We start from the raw sequence: 15,277 nt of genomic DNA on the forward strand, positions 1-15,277 counted from the left end.
GTAGTCGAAATGTATTTTTGTCAATTTTTCCTCCAACATACGTTCGAGGTAGATGGTCTGTGGAAATCTTCGCTATGATATTGCAAATAGGGGGGTGGGTTAGTGCCGTCAGTGCATCTCAAGCGGTGCACTGTAGGCATTACTTGAGGTTCTTTGCAGCGTGCCTTCGGTCCCTAGCTGCAACCTCTTTCGTTCCTTTTATTGTACCTCCTTTCATATTCTTTTTCTTCCATCTTACTTTTCACCCTTTTCATAACAACTGATTCATAGTGCAACTGCGATGTTTTCCTCATGTTACACCTTTCAGACTTTTATTGTCAGTTTCCGTTTCAACGCTAAATGACCTCATTGGTCCCAGTGCTGGGCCTTTGGTCTAAATTCTATATTCAATTCAATTCAGTTCTTATTTATCGGTGAAAATTACAGTAAAGTTTAGGGATGGATTTATCTCGCATTTACTCTGGAGGTTGACTCAAGTAAAAGAGCCATTTTTGTATTAAGGTTTTCTTTTCCTAATCTTTTGGGATATATTCTTCAGCAATGTGACGCTTTTAATTGCATGCCTGTAACTGATTTCGGTAACTGTCCATCATAATCTTATTAGATTTGAAAAGGGAAATTCACATTCATCGAAAATTATTGTACAGATGACTGTTAATATTATTACATTGATGCGTGAAAGCAAAAGATTATCTTGTGAGGGTTAGTACCGTCAGTGCGCCTCGCGTTGTGCACAGTAGGTATTACCGAAGGGTATTTGCAGCGTCGCTTCGTCCCCTAGCTGCACCCATCTATTAGCCCTTTACTTTACCTCCTTTCCTGCTTCCTCTCGTCCATGATGCTTTTCAACCTTCCTGATATTAGTTTTCAGTACAACTGTGAGTTTTTTTTTTTCTTCAAACATACAGTACTTCTAGATCCTTGTACTTCATCTCATTTATTTTTTGTGTTTCTTTATCTTCCTGTCCAACCGCTCATTTATTTTTTTGTGTTTCTTTATCTTCCTGTCCAACTGCTCCAGCTCCTTATTTTCCCTTTTGGGTGCTTTGAATGTCTGAAAGTACCCCAGTATTTGGCTTTGTGGCCTAAATTTCATGATGCATTCTTTCAAAATCAAAGATTATAGAAAATATATTTGTAAATCAAATTGCAAAGAGCCACGAAGATCCACCAAGATAGGTGTACCAATGACTAACCGCCAGTAATCTCTTCATCCTTTCAAAAAGAAGAAGAAGAGGAAGAAGAAAATATTATATGGGAAACGTATATCCTCTCAGTCCAGCTACAATGGTCATTTAGCATATCGAGGGGAAGCGTACGAGCGTATTTGTATGAGGGTGACCAAGTAGGGTTTATCTGGGAGGCGATATATATCCCCAACACGTGTTTTGAGTCTCGACCCCGCCCCCCTTCCCAGTAGGCCCCGCCCACTTTTTAGCGGCTACGATACGGAGGGAAACGAGAGAAGGTTGAACCTTCTGTTTCATATTTATGTAAATTCTTTTCATATTCATTTAAATGCTTTTCCATAAGATCGTTTCTTCATCTTTTGCTCTAAAATAATAAAGTGCTGCAGACTGAAGAACCCAAAGTGTAATCGGAAAAGAATCGATAATTTTCTCGATCGTCGGAACGTCGGATCCATCCGAACTTGTCACTCCATCCCCCATCCCTCCCCACCATCGGCGTGATTGGTTGGCGCCTGCGCGCGCACTTGTTTTCCCCTGGCCTTTCTCTCTCCCGAGTCATGGGCGTGTAGTAGTATAGAACCTGTTACTCGAAGTTTTCTCTCAGTTGTACACGCGGTGATGTCGAGAGCGAGACTGTGGACTTTTATCTCCCGTGACCTTCTCCTCGCAGCATCTTCCCGCTAATCGGGCCATTTTTTTTTTTACCGGAACTCCATTTGTTTGTCTGTGCCATCATCGATTATGATGAGTTTTATTGCCAATGCCGGCGCGGTGCCATTGGGATATGTCAGTGCCATGATTGACAGTGAAGATCAGTGCCTCGCTTGCAGCAGTGAACAGTGTTGTCTCCTTCTTCAGAGCCAGTCCATGCAGTGGCAGCAGCATCTTCGGAATGCCAATGGTGAATATCTTTTATTTTTCTAGTTTTGTGTTATTTCAAGTTAACATTAGTGTATGGTAGTTACTGTAATTGTTATTGAACTATATTGCTTGATTTTGACATTGCGTATTATTTAAAACGATATTTAGATTTATTCGAATTTCTGATACTTTGCCATTTTATGACGAACATTTTCAAGAAAGTTCTTAGTCAGTTGCACTTTTTTTGAAATACTTACTACGTGACGTCATCGCATTCCGAAGTAATATGAAATCTTGCGAAAATCGACTACAATCTCTCAAGAAATGCTCAAGGCATTTTCTCTTTTTATATTTTGTAAAGGCAGCGTTGGAAAAACAAATCGTCGTCCATATGTACTTAAAATTTAGTTTACGGAAACATTCCCTCGTGCTGTACTTAAAATGATACATATTTCAGAAAAGCGTCCAGTTCGTTACTTGATTAAAAAAAAAAATTTAAACGTTTATAATAGTGTTAAATTGGTGCATCACTCTTTATATCCGAGAATGCTGTGAGAAAACAACGCCTTAAGTAGAAATCCCATTTAAGCACGATGTAGGTGTACTCATGTGTCACATGTCATGTAGATTCACCTGTTGAAACAGCTTTTCCGCGGTGGTCGGATCCCTCCCGAGATTGAGGATGAGTTAACGTTAAAAGCCTCTTATTATTATTATATAATTAATTATTAATGTAATTATTATTATTGAAAATTTAAACATTAAATTATTTCTAAATTTTAATACAGACTATTTCATTTTATCTAAATTGTTTCGATGGACTTGAAGTGCACGTAAAGTTTTCTTAAATTCTATGCAAATGTCAGTATAATTCTTACAAAACTACAGGGATCTGTTCAGAATTGTCATTACTTTCGCAAATCCGATAATTTTGAATTTATACAAAAAAAACTAATAACAAACCGGAAGGCTGTTTTAATAACTTGTCTTTTAAATCTTTGACTGCTGTTAACATATTCTTCCATTTTTGTTCCGTTGGGAAATGAAGTAATGTAGTTATCACCACAAAAGTCACGTAGTAAAGTCGGTTTCTTCATAATTTTGTAAAAGAAATAGATTTTTGAGATTTTACTGGAACATTCAGGAATTCCCAAATTTTTAGAAAATCAAGATTTTCGTAGACATCATGAAAATTGGATGTTTTCCCTGGCCTGTTTTTTTTTTTTTTTTTTTAGAAATTCGGAGACGTGTGCAGATATGAAAATAGATTATAAAAAAATCCCATTAACTTTAGAGGACATTCCTAATATCCCCGTATTTTGATCTAATTGGAACAAGATCGTTTTTCTTGCTTTGAGTTGCTTATAAATAATTTACTTTGTAACTAACTCAAAACGAATCTGTAAAATTATCTTTTTTTTAAAATTTGTTTGAATTCTGTTCTCTTTAATAGCAATCATATGTATGCGAGGTCATTGTTTTAATTATTTCATTTAGTAATCATCTACACGTAATAATCGAGAGTCTTAGATTGAGGAGAAGGTACTTTGGTGAACTTTATAAAATGAAATGGTAAATCAAGCAACTTTAAACTTAAGGAAATGTGCAAAATCAAGCAGCTTTAAAATTAAGTAAATGAAAAACCAGTCAATTCAATCCTAAGGAAATTAGTAATTTCAGCTTATTTTTTATTTATTCAAGTTATATTTTGTGACATGTAGATACGATTTGCACCACAAAGCAAAACCAAGAGGAATCATTTGCTCTCCTTCATTCCAGCTTTCCCTCCGCTGCCTGATCTCGTCCTGAGCAACACTCCCCCTCCATCTCCCCTCCGAAGGGCGGCCTCCTTGCCTTTCTTCCCTTCCTCCTTCAGTAGCAGCAGCACTACTGGCGGAGGTAGCCGATGCCGTTCAGAACCTCGTCGAGGGACTCTACCTAGCGCCGGAACGAAGGCGCCCTGCGAAGTGAGTCACTCGAACGGCCACGTCCTCTCCCGCCCTCTGTGCAGGAACAGCTCCTACCACGAAATATGGGAGAGAGAAGGCGACAGAGATGACATGGGCGGTGCTCAGAGGTCCTGGAACGCCGCCAGTTACAACCCGGATTTATATTTCCACAACCACCACCAGGATTGTCTGGCTTGTGGGCGACTGCTTCAGGATGCAGTCACTGAAGAAGAAGAAGAGGAAGGGGCAACTTCGGCTTCGTCTGGAGAGGGGACACTTCAGGAGAGGAACGTGCGTTCAGTCGGAAGGGACCTTAGGAAGATAGCTGACCGTTTTCAGTTAGAGCATGGTAAGGTAAGTTAGCACGAGTTTTGCTTTTGGCGATACATGAAAACAATTGTTTCTGTATGGGTTTTAAGATAAAATTGATATAAAGACTTGTATCATATAAGCTTTTGTAATTAGTGACAAAATCTCTTAGTATTATTTAAAATTACAGCTATCCTTCAGACCAAAATAATGAGATTATTATTATGATTATTATTACTAATTTTGTGATGGGCTGTTTTCTTCTCGCCCCGCTCCCGCCCCCCATTTTTAAAAGCTATTCATAAGAAAACTACCCTCTCATTTGACATTTCAACGTTAACACTGATGAGGAGTACCGTTCAGGTGTTCGAGAGTCTTTGTTTATTTTACATAGCAATATATTTACTATATGATTTTGGATTTTTATTACACATTGTTTTTCACGAGAGTGTGAATTTCTTAGCATTATTATTATTATTATTATTATTATTATTATTATTATTATTATTATTATTATTATTATTATTATTATTATTATTATTATTATTATTCAGAAGAGGAACCCTATTCATATGGAAAAAGTAAGAGGAGGTTAAAAAAATTAACAAATTAGTCAACAGATAAAAATGTAATTAAATTATTAAAATGCAAGGAGAATTGTATTAAGGTAGTAATGCATTGCATCTTCGCTTAAACTTTTGAGGTTCCAATTATCTCAACCCCGTTAAAAATTGATACCTGTTACTCATCATGACTTTACCTTGCTTCATTCTCTGACGTCATTTTCATTGTTTACCACTTTACCTTGCTTCATTCTCTGACGTCACTTCCGTTGTTTACTTCCCAGGTCACGAAGAAAAACAAACAGGCAGCAATGCTGAGCTTGGCTTTTCCAGAAGCCTTTACAAGGTGTGTGTCCGTGTCCGTTCTCTGCCTAATCTGGTGGAGACTAATTAACAAGCTTCGATGATCCTGAAGGAGTTTGGGAGAAGCAAGGGCCCCGTCCTTCGTCACCTCATCGCGTTGTTGCCGTTACTTTAAACGGCGAAGACATTGCTCGCCAGCAGTGTCAAGTACACTGATGCTCTGTTGTTGCTCATCGGAACAGCACTTGATTTTAATGTTGCTCATCCAAGCAGCGGTTGCTTATCTGTTGGGAAGTGATTGCTCTGCCCTTTGCCACATGTCTTTCAGAATAGATTGCTATAAAGAATAATGTTTGTTTTATAGCAAGATCTCACTATGGCCAGTAAACCTCCAAAAATCAGGTCGTGTGGAATTCCTGATGTTTCCAAGGAAAGGCAGGAGTGAAAGGAAAAGGAATAAGACAGAGTAAGAGAAGGAAGTGGAACAGCTCTGTGACCAAGACATCATGTAGGAGCTTAATCAAAATGATGCCAGAGTTACTCGTTCTATCAAGTAGCGTAGCTTAAGAAATAGGGTTCGGTTACAAAGTTGGGCTAATGTGGAAGTACATCAGTGACGGTTATTTTTATTCTGTCCGTGTATCTGTAAATAGAAATTAAAGGATAGAATTCCTCTGGAGCAGAGAACTTTTTATGCATTAAGAGGAAAATCGTCGCACCCAGACTGCCGAGTGTTACCAGCCTACAGTTTTATGACATAAGTTTCTAATTGTATTGTAAGATAACTGAATAGTCATTAAGATCCCAAAAAACATTCATCTGCCACTACCCTCGTATCTTTCAGTATTTGTAAAGAAACAGTGACACTTAAGCATTTCTTCATTTGCAGTTTTAACATTAAATTTGGAGTGAGAATTCAGTGGAGAAGTTGTTTGGAGTTACCATTGCATTACTTTCACAAAGCTTTTTTAATTTTTGATTTTCAAGTGTTTTCGCAGTCACCATGCAACAGAGATACTGCTTGAAAACTATTTTAGAAATGACACTCACTTATTTGAGTAGATTGTTCGATGTCAGTAAGATGTAACAAGTGTGTAAATATCTGCTGAAAACGAAATTTTGGAGCCACTAATTTATTACACATTTGTAAAGGAGTTTTGGTTATCTTTCTCTTTCCTCGGACTGTTTTTAGTGATAGACCCTACTTGCATCAACTGCCTATTTTCACAGACTTCTATAAGATTACAGAAGCTACCAGTCTTTCATTATGAAAGAAGATGCCAGTTGCATCTTCAGTTGCAGTTTTAAGACTCCAGTCTTTCTAATCTTCTGTCTTTCTGTCAGTCCTCTGTAGCGAAGCCCTGTCTTCAGTCACTGCCGTGTCTATTGTACATAGATGTAAATTGTGTTCTGTAATTCCCGTAAGATCGACTTAAAAGTGCATGAAAAAGATTTCTCTTATTTCTTAAGTGATCTTTCTTTAAAAAAAGTTGTCCTTTACATTGCCTTTGTGTGACCTTTTCATAAACCTCTGTGACCGTAAAGGTCTGTTAACTTTTTTTTCTGGTTTTAAGTAAGGTAAATTAAAAGACAAGTAATTGTAGTGATAGATTAAGATGCTCTTAATATAATGTCCATTGATCATCGCCATTTGAATATTGATTCATTGTACAAACGAAGCTGCCTCTGTTGCTTACAGAAAGAGAGAGAGAGAGAGAGAGAAAGTAGTTTTAGATATAAACTAAATAAGTCTTTCATTTATTAAGCAGTAGAGAACATTTGGTGCTGTGTATAATATTAACTGTATTATTATTTCCCATGAACACGGTAGAGTTACGATCGAATTTCTCTTGAATTCAACTTGAAATTCATGTTTTCAGTTTCTTAATCTTTCTTCATCGCATCATCGCATCATTTTCCCCTCTTCTTCTCCGATGAAACCAAAACAAAGCCAAAGTTTTATTGTTTAGAAGTCAAAGGAAGATGTTACACCTAGAGTGCGTCCTCACAACTTCAAAACATATCGTAAACATGTCGGCAGCGTATTGCATACATATTGCAAACAGGTCGAAAACTTGTCGACGACCATAAGTGGAGGACAAACTTTTGACAAATGCTGGATAATCGTATGAAGCTCTGGTTGGGAATACCAATAAGTCGATGACTTGTATTCAACCTGTTTGTGATGTGTGCACAATAAATTACCAGCGTAACATGCAAACAGACGTCAGCACCCTATCTCGTGCATGTGAAAAACAAGTTGAAAACAAGTCAGAGACTAGACGTGGAGAGTAAATCTTCGACCAATGCTCAGGACTACTGGTAAGTCATCAACTTGTTTTCAACTTGTTAGTGACGTGTGTGCGATATGTTACCGACGTGTTTGTGACATTTTTGACTGTAATATAGGCTCATCCCTAATCTCATGGATAATCTTATGAAGCACTGGTCAGGACTACTGATAAGTCATCAACTTGTTTTCAACATGTTTGTGATGTGTGTGCGATAAGTTCCCGCCATGATTTATGACTTTTTTTTTTTTTTTTTTTTTTTTTTTTTTTTTTTTTTTTTACTATATAGACGCACCCTTAATCTCAGTCTCCTCCTGACACCCTTAAGTGTTCATTCCTCTTCTCAAGATCGTCCTCTACCGTCTGTTCGCGATCATCAAAGCTGATAAGAGTGATAAAGAAATGTTACGGAAGACGGGTTCTGTGCTCGTCTTCTGCATAATCTATTTTTTCTTTTAGTTTCGTGTGATTTCTCTGTACTAGGAGCTAATTGGGAGGTCTAGCAGTTTTATATTCTGGCTGAAATGCTCATTGGCTCTTTATTGCAACTAAAAAAAAAAAAAAGTTTGCTTACCTTGACAAGACCTGTTCCGTTCTTGTTCGGAAATCTTGAAAATCAAATCACTGAAAATATTATGGAACTTTCGGTTGAGCTCAGAAGCTTTTTAAATGATTTGGTTTTATAAGAAAACCTCAAATTGCTCGTGTCGGTTGGTTGGTTGGTTGTTAGAGTCTAGAGGTCCACACCAGACTTCCCACTTCTTTCCACACCTTTCCACGGGCCCTCCGCTGTTTTGGGCTAGGGCCCGTGCTGGCATAAGGCCCTATCTAAACCAACCAACCGTTGAACTGCTTCATCCCCATGTTTTTCTAGTCAGCATATTTACAACCTGTGATATTTGTGTGGCAGATAAAAATCTATTCGCTCGGAATTTTATAAATTCTTTGAAATCCCTAAAATCTTGCATTTTGTATTGATTCTCGGAGTGTTCTAAGGTATAATTTTTTCAAGCATTTTTTCCATTTTCTTTATTAGGAACAGAGATAACACTGAAGTGTTGTATTTGATGTTTTTATATATTCTCTTGTTTTACACATTTTTCTTTAAGTTTCTTGCATGAAAAATGGAGTGTAAAAATCAGTTAGGCTTTTCAGAACGCCATCGATGCCTACTGTTCATTATATATGTTATTCTTCTTCTTCTTCTTCTTCTTCTTCTTCTTCTTCTTCTTCTTCTTCTTCTTCTTCTTCTTCTTCTTCTTCTAACTTAAATTCCACATACCAAACAGCTTTACCAATAACCATATGGTGATTCATATTATATTTCAGAATTAAACCATGTACTATTTAACAACTAAATTTCGACAAGCGAAAGGAATTTTGTGTGCCACACATTATGTATTTTTTGCCATTAAGTTGTGTGTGTAAGTCTTGTATTATTTGGATTTTGCATAATAAATCTTAAGAAACTGTAAAGGTTGTCTCGATTCCTAACCTTTGCCTAAGGCGTGATCTTTATTTTAATGATTCTTAACACTTCTTGATCAGTATGATTCTTCTTGTGGTTATATTAAGCCTTGTGACTTTGTTTATTGTAGTAAGAGAATGATATTATGCTCAGACGAGAAAGAAACACTTTCTAAAGCTTGCTTTTCTGAGGGAAAGTGGTTGCAAGACAGTGGGATGTTTCCTCTTGATCAGTATGATTCTTGTGGTTATTAAACCTTGTGACATTATTTATTTTAGTAAGAGAGTGATATTATGCTCAGACGAGAAAGTAACACTTTCTAAAGCTTCCCTTTCTAAGGGAAAGTGGTTGCAAGAAAGTGGGATAAAGGAAACATTCTCTTGTTTTGTGATTTTAATAAAATCAGTGAAGCAAACATAAATGGAAAAGATATGAAAACTATCAAAGTGAGTAATTGAAATTTGGTAGGATTCACGGAAGACTCAAAAACATTTTATTGAGAGCCTTTCTCTCTCTCTCTCTCTCTCTCTCTCTCTCTCTCTCTCTCTCTCTCTCTCTCTCTCTCTCTCCTCTCCTTCCTTCATGAATTATTCAAAATCTCTTCCTTCTTCGTGTGACTGTCCTTTCTTTTCTGGCCGAGCAGTCATATAATATTTCTTTTTCTCAAACGGGAGTTTTGACATTATGTAAGGCGACAGGTTTAATGGAGATGTTCTTGATATGTTTCTAGCTGAGCTGCAAGAGAATTCTCTCTCTCTCTCTCTCTCTCTCTCTCTCTCTCTCTCTCTCTCTCTATTTGTTCTCTTTTTCTTACAAACAAGTGCAAACTGGACTGTTGGTTTCATATATTTTTTCCAACAGTCGGAAAAAACATGTGCCAAGCGCATGGACTGTATATATATATATTTATATATATATATTTTTCAACAATATATATATATAAATATACATATATATATATATATACATGTGTGTGTGTTATATATATATATATATATATATATATATATATATATATATATATATATATATATATATATATATATATATATATATATATATATTATATATATATATATTCAGAAGATGAACCCTATTCATATGGAAGTAGGGTTATATTCTGAATAATAATATATTAGGGTATTTTGAATAATAATAGGGGGGTATTTTTCGTAAAAATATTACTGAAGGTGACATGGTTCAAAAGCTTTTTAATCACTTTAGTCACAGAGAGAATAGAGCTTGGTGATAAAGGTACATGATGATTGATACTGGAAAGGAGGAGGTAAGGAAGACCAAGAAAATGCCGAGTTGACAAAGGAATGAAGATGTTGAAAACTTGGCAGCCATTGTCGAATAATGAATCTTGCAGAAACGAATTAAACCAGATTAAATGAGCCGTTTAATTGCGGTGTTCATCTTTCCAACAAAGGATGCCTTTTCTTGTCAGCCGTCTGAAATAGGGTAGAATTTTCCTTTTTTTTTGGTTTATTATATAGTCCCTTTTTGTATGTGCTCTTGAGTTTGCCTCAACTAAGGATTTGGTTTTCTGAATTTTTCTAATTTTCTCATATTATTATTATTATTATTATTATTATTTGTAGGTCCCGTTGCTAGGTAACCAATTGGTTCTTAGCCACGTAAAATAAGTCTAGTCCTTCGGGCCAGCCCTAGGAGAGCTGTTAATCAGCTCAGTGGTCTGGTTAAACTAAGATATACTTTTTACTTTATTATTATTATTATTATTATTATTATTATTATTATTATTATTATTATATTAATTTTTTCTTTATTGTTATCATGAATAATTTTTCTCTTATTATTATTATTATTATATTATTATTATTATTATTATTATTATTATTATTATTATTATTATTATTATTATTATTATTATTATTATTCAGAAGATGAACCCTATTCATATGATACAAGCCCACCACAGGGGCCACTGACTTTGAATTCAATCTTCCAAAGAATATGGTGTTCGTTTGAAAGAAGTAACAGAAGGTAACAGGAAATACAGAAGGAAGAGATCAGTTACTAAAAAAAAAAATCAGGTGTTGGTGCAAATATTGGCAGTGTATAATAAATGCAGATTAAAGGTAATTTGTGGTAGGAAATGCTGAATGCAAGAAACGAGAGAAAGAAAGGATGACAGATATATTGATAATAAAGTTGAGGAGATGAAATCAGATGAAAGTGACAGTGAGAAATGATGGGAACTGTAAATTAAAAGCACTTCATCTAGTTAAAGAGGAGAGAGAGAGAGAGAGAGAGAGAGAGAGAGAGAGAGAGAGAGAGAGAGAGAGAGAGAGAGAGAGAGAGAGAGAGAGGTAATAAAGAGCAATCGTCAAATATATAAAACTTTTTGGTGCATGAGACTCCACATGTGATGAAATTTTATTTTCTGGGCGCAAAAATCATTATTCTAAATACTGGACCCGTAGGGGGGTAGTAATGTCATTGCAACCCATGCGGTGCATTGTGGGCATTACTTAATGTTCTTTGCAACGTTTCCTTCGGCCCCTAGCTGCAGTCACTTTCATTCCTTTTACTGTACCTCCGTTCGTGTCTCTTCCTTCCATCTTACTTTCCTCAACCGTCTCCTAACAATTGTTCCATAGTGCAACTGTGAGGTTTCCATCCTGTTACGCCCTTCAGACCTTTTTACTCTCGGTTTCCCTTTCAGCACTGAATGACCTCATAAGTCCCATGGCTTGGCATTTGGCCTAAATTTTATATTCCATTCCATTCCATTCCATTCTGAATATTGGAAGTTGTTGATTTTGAACCCAATCTAGCATCCCACTTCTACGCTCAGTTTAGCATTTATCAGGCTTTCATTTCCCTGATACATAATAGTTGATATCCAGATATTCCTAGAGTGTATGCAGGAGGTGAGAGGCGCAGTGTATGACTGTTAGTACATCTTCTGTGTAGCTGTAGGCGAATGCTGCTTCATTGTAAGTTTTATGTACAAAAGATGAATATAGCAGTGACCGTAGTTATGCTTGTGGTGATGGCCACCCCATTCAGTAGGAAGTAACATATGGGACTGGTTCCATCCGTAGTGTTCTTGTCTACCAGGCAAGAGGTCTCAGGTTGTCTCCCAGGTAGAGAAAAGCTGATGACCACGTTCTGTTAAATCAGTGCTCTTGACCTTTTTCAATGTATGCACTCCTTTCATATCGGCAGTCAGATCTCGCACCCCCTGAATTGATGAAATAAAAAAAAAAGCTAAAATACAAAGTTGATATGGTGTGTATTAATAACAAAACCGCATATATATGATGATGGTGATGATTATAATGATGATGATTATTATATTATTATTATTAATTTTATTTTATTTTATTTTTTGCAGGAAAAAACTTGCGTATATAAAAATATATTTTGCTTTAATTATTCATACGGATCCTCTCAACCCTTAAGTGCCTCGTTGGGCTGGTCGGTAGAGTTGTGGGCTAGCACTCGCTAGGCCTGAGTTTGAGTCTCCGGCTGGCTAATGAAGAATTAGAGGAATTTATTTCTGGTGATAGAAATTTATTTCTCGCTATAATGTGGTTCGGATTCCACAATAAGCTGTAGGTCCCGTTGCTAAGTAACCAATTGGTTCTTAGCCACGTAAAATAAGTCTAATCCTTCGGGCCAGCCCTAGGAGAGCTTTTAATCAGCTCAGTGGTCTGGTAAAACTCTCAGCCCTTAGGAACCGGCTGCAAGCAACCCTGGTTAAGAACCACTGTTTTAAATAAACTAAGTCCTCCTGTTGGCCTAAAGACCTGAATTACTTATCTGGTGGTCAAACGGCTATTATGGTTCCATCTGGGTTTGAGAGAGGCATGGGGCTAGCAATTTCATCCCAAAAGACTGGAGGGCTGACCACTTTTGGCGTCACTAGGGACTTTGGCATGTGGTACAATATATATATATATATATATATATATATATATATATATATATATATATATATATATATATATATATATATATATATATATATATAAATTACTGTATGTGTATATATATATATATATATATATATATATATATATATATATATATATATATATATGTGTATATATATATATATATATAATAAATTTCTGTATGTGTATATATATAATATATACATATATCCATACACACATACATAAATACACACATTTAAACCCATGTATATACTCCTGTGTATGTATAAAAATTTTTATTTACCCATAAAAGCGAAATTAACATAGGGAACTCATGATTATGTTAAGGTGGATACTACAGCAGTTCTGTTCCTGGGGTGGGCTATTGTCAACCGAAATGTATGGGTTCCCTGTACTAAATTTGTTATGGCCTCTTAAATTGTTTTTACAGTAATGGTTAGATTACAGGTAGAATGCATTTACACACACATATATATATTATATATGTATACTTATGTGTATATATGTGTATACTTATGTGTATATATATATGTATATATATATGTATATATATATATATATATATATGAAACAGACTAATTTATACCAATTCCATTCAAGGTTACATAATGAAATGAAATTATATTTAGTTAGGAAAATATATATCAGACAATTACGTTTTAATTTTACGTTTTTCCTCAAGCAAAAAACAATATTGTTTATCCATTTCGTCCACTAAAATTTCACTCTTAACCGTATTCCCGTTCAGGGCTTGAGACGTTAGTACACAATGCACTGTAAGTCTACTGTATAATATCTCGGTACCAAGCAGCCAGCCAGTCTCCCATACAATTTAGGGCCGTAAACCAAACCAAACGTCATAAGGTCGTTTGTCCTTTGGCGCAAGACTCAGTCCGCGACCTTATATACAGTTCCTCCATTGTGCGCCGGTTCTCCCTCCACAAGCCTCGGATGACATTGAGTTGATGTCCAATAGATCCCCTTTTATTGTCCTCCGTAAGGTCGATGATGCCTCGTTGGACATCGGGACTTTGACCCTTACGACAATGCGCATTGAATTCAATGTGTGATATACAGTGCGGCTTATACGTGGTGGCTCTCTAATTTACATATGCTGTAAAGTCCCTCGGTTGCCCCGGGCACGGCAGGTGCTACTGACGAAGGCCATGAAAGGAACATTGTGGAAAGGAAACAATTTCTTGATAACAATCGTTAAAGGAGAAACTGTTGCTTTCTACGCTCGCCTGTCGGAAGATGCTGAGAGCAGATACGAAATATATAGACATTTGCTTCCGTCCAACATTTAATGACATCAATGCTTGAAGTATTTGCATAGGGGTTAGTGCCGTCAGTGCACCTCACGCTGTGCACTATAGGCATTACTAAAGGGTGTTTGCAGCGTCCCTTCGACCCCTTGGCTACACCAGCTTTTTAGCCATTTACTTTGCCTCCATTCCCACTTTCTTTCCTCAGTTTTGCTGTCTAACCTCTCTGTTACTTCTGTCAGTAGTTCTCAAATATTTTGGTATCGTTACCCCCGGGGCAGTGGTGTGATGGATCACCATTACCCCAACCCCATCATTCCTCTTCAGTTTTGTGAAGTTATAATATAAAGGAAAGAAAAATATTGGAATGCTTAATTTCTAATGCATTTTGTATGTAAGACAGTGCCTTGTTACCCCCCCAGAAACGGCTTCATTACCCCCCACCGGGGTAATTACCCCCAGTTTGAGAACGACTGTTCTAAGTGGTACTGTGGGGTTGAGTCCCAGTTCCACCATCAGCTCCTTGTCCTTCAACTCCTATATTTCCTGGATCTCTTTATCCTGCTGTTCAAATACTTAAACTCCCTCTTTTCACTGTCTTAAGGCGCTTAATTGCCGAAAATGCCCCAGCGCTCGGCTTGACAGACTAGATTTCATAAATACCCGAGAAAGAGAAAAGTAATCAGTAAATTTAGAAAATGTGAGCGTAAATGTCCAGCCTTTTTTTTTTTGTATACATTAGTAATAGTAGTATCAGATTATTGCTGCATTTGTTCTGTGGTATTATATTATTAAAATGCTAATTATTAATTGTGTTTTTGTTGTCCGCAAACTTCAACTGCATGTCGTTGACATTCTCGAAGAAAGAGTTTACAAATACGCACAATTCGACTGTGATGGGGAAACGAAAGTTCCATAGCACCCCTTTTGTCTGCAGTGCTGCTCCCTTCCTATCCCGTAATTTGCTCAGTGATTCATCCAAAACGAAATTACTAAATAAATGTGGCTATACCTGGTCTATATATATATATATATATATATATATATATATATATATATATATATATATATATATATATATATATATATATAGAGAGAGAGAGAGAGAGAGAGAGAGAGAGAGAGAGAGAGCCATGGGAATAAAGT

At 36.4% G+C, this 15,277-nt stretch overlaps 1 protein-coding gene across 2 annotated transcripts; it reads left to right on the forward strand.

Annotated features, from left to right (window-relative positions):
• The first annotated feature begins 750 nt into the window (after positions 1 to 750).
• LOC136835866 (uncharacterized) lies at positions 751 to 8,930 on the forward strand. 2 transcript variants are annotated; one of them, XM_067099721.1, is made up of 3 exons: positions 751 to 2,091; positions 3,831 to 4,349; positions 5,157 to 8,930. In XM_067099721.1, exons 1-3 carry the CDS (start codon positions 1,932 to 1,934, stop codon positions 5,264 to 5,266), a joined length of 789 nt encoding a protein of 262 aa, XP_066955822.1. In that variant the 5' UTR covers positions 751 to 1,931; the 3' UTR covers positions 5,267 to 8,930. The 2 variants fall into 2 exon arrangements, with proteins under 2 accessions (XP_066955822.1, XP_066955815.1); XM_067099714.1 differs by having other exon boundaries at positions 754 to 2,091; positions 3,831 to 4,354.
• The last annotated feature ends 6,347 nt before the right edge of the window (positions 8,931 to 15,277 follow it).

This window comes from Macrobrachium rosenbergii, chromosome 4 (assembly GCF_040412425.1).
Source record: "Macrobrachium rosenbergii isolate ZJJX-2024 chromosome 4, ASM4041242v1, whole genome shotgun sequence".
In the NCBI taxonomy this organism is placed as follows: domain Eukaryota; kingdom Metazoa; phylum Arthropoda; class Malacostraca; order Decapoda; family Palaemonidae; genus Macrobrachium; species Macrobrachium rosenbergii.

Bases quoted from the DNA above. Each gene is read 5' to 3' on its own strand.
- LOC136835866 (XM_067099714.1), top strand. From the start codon at position 1,932: ATGATGAGTTTTATTGCCAATGCCGGCGCGGTGCCATTGGGATATGTC. The intron at 2,092-3,830 runs GTGAATATCTTT...CCTTCATTCCAG, and splicing joins GCATCTTCGGAATGCCAATG to CTTTCCCTCCGCTGCCTGAT. The intron at 4,355-5,156 runs GTAAGTTAGCAC...TTTACTTCCCAG, and splicing joins TTCAGTTAGAGCATGGTAAG to GTCACGAAGAAAAACAAACA.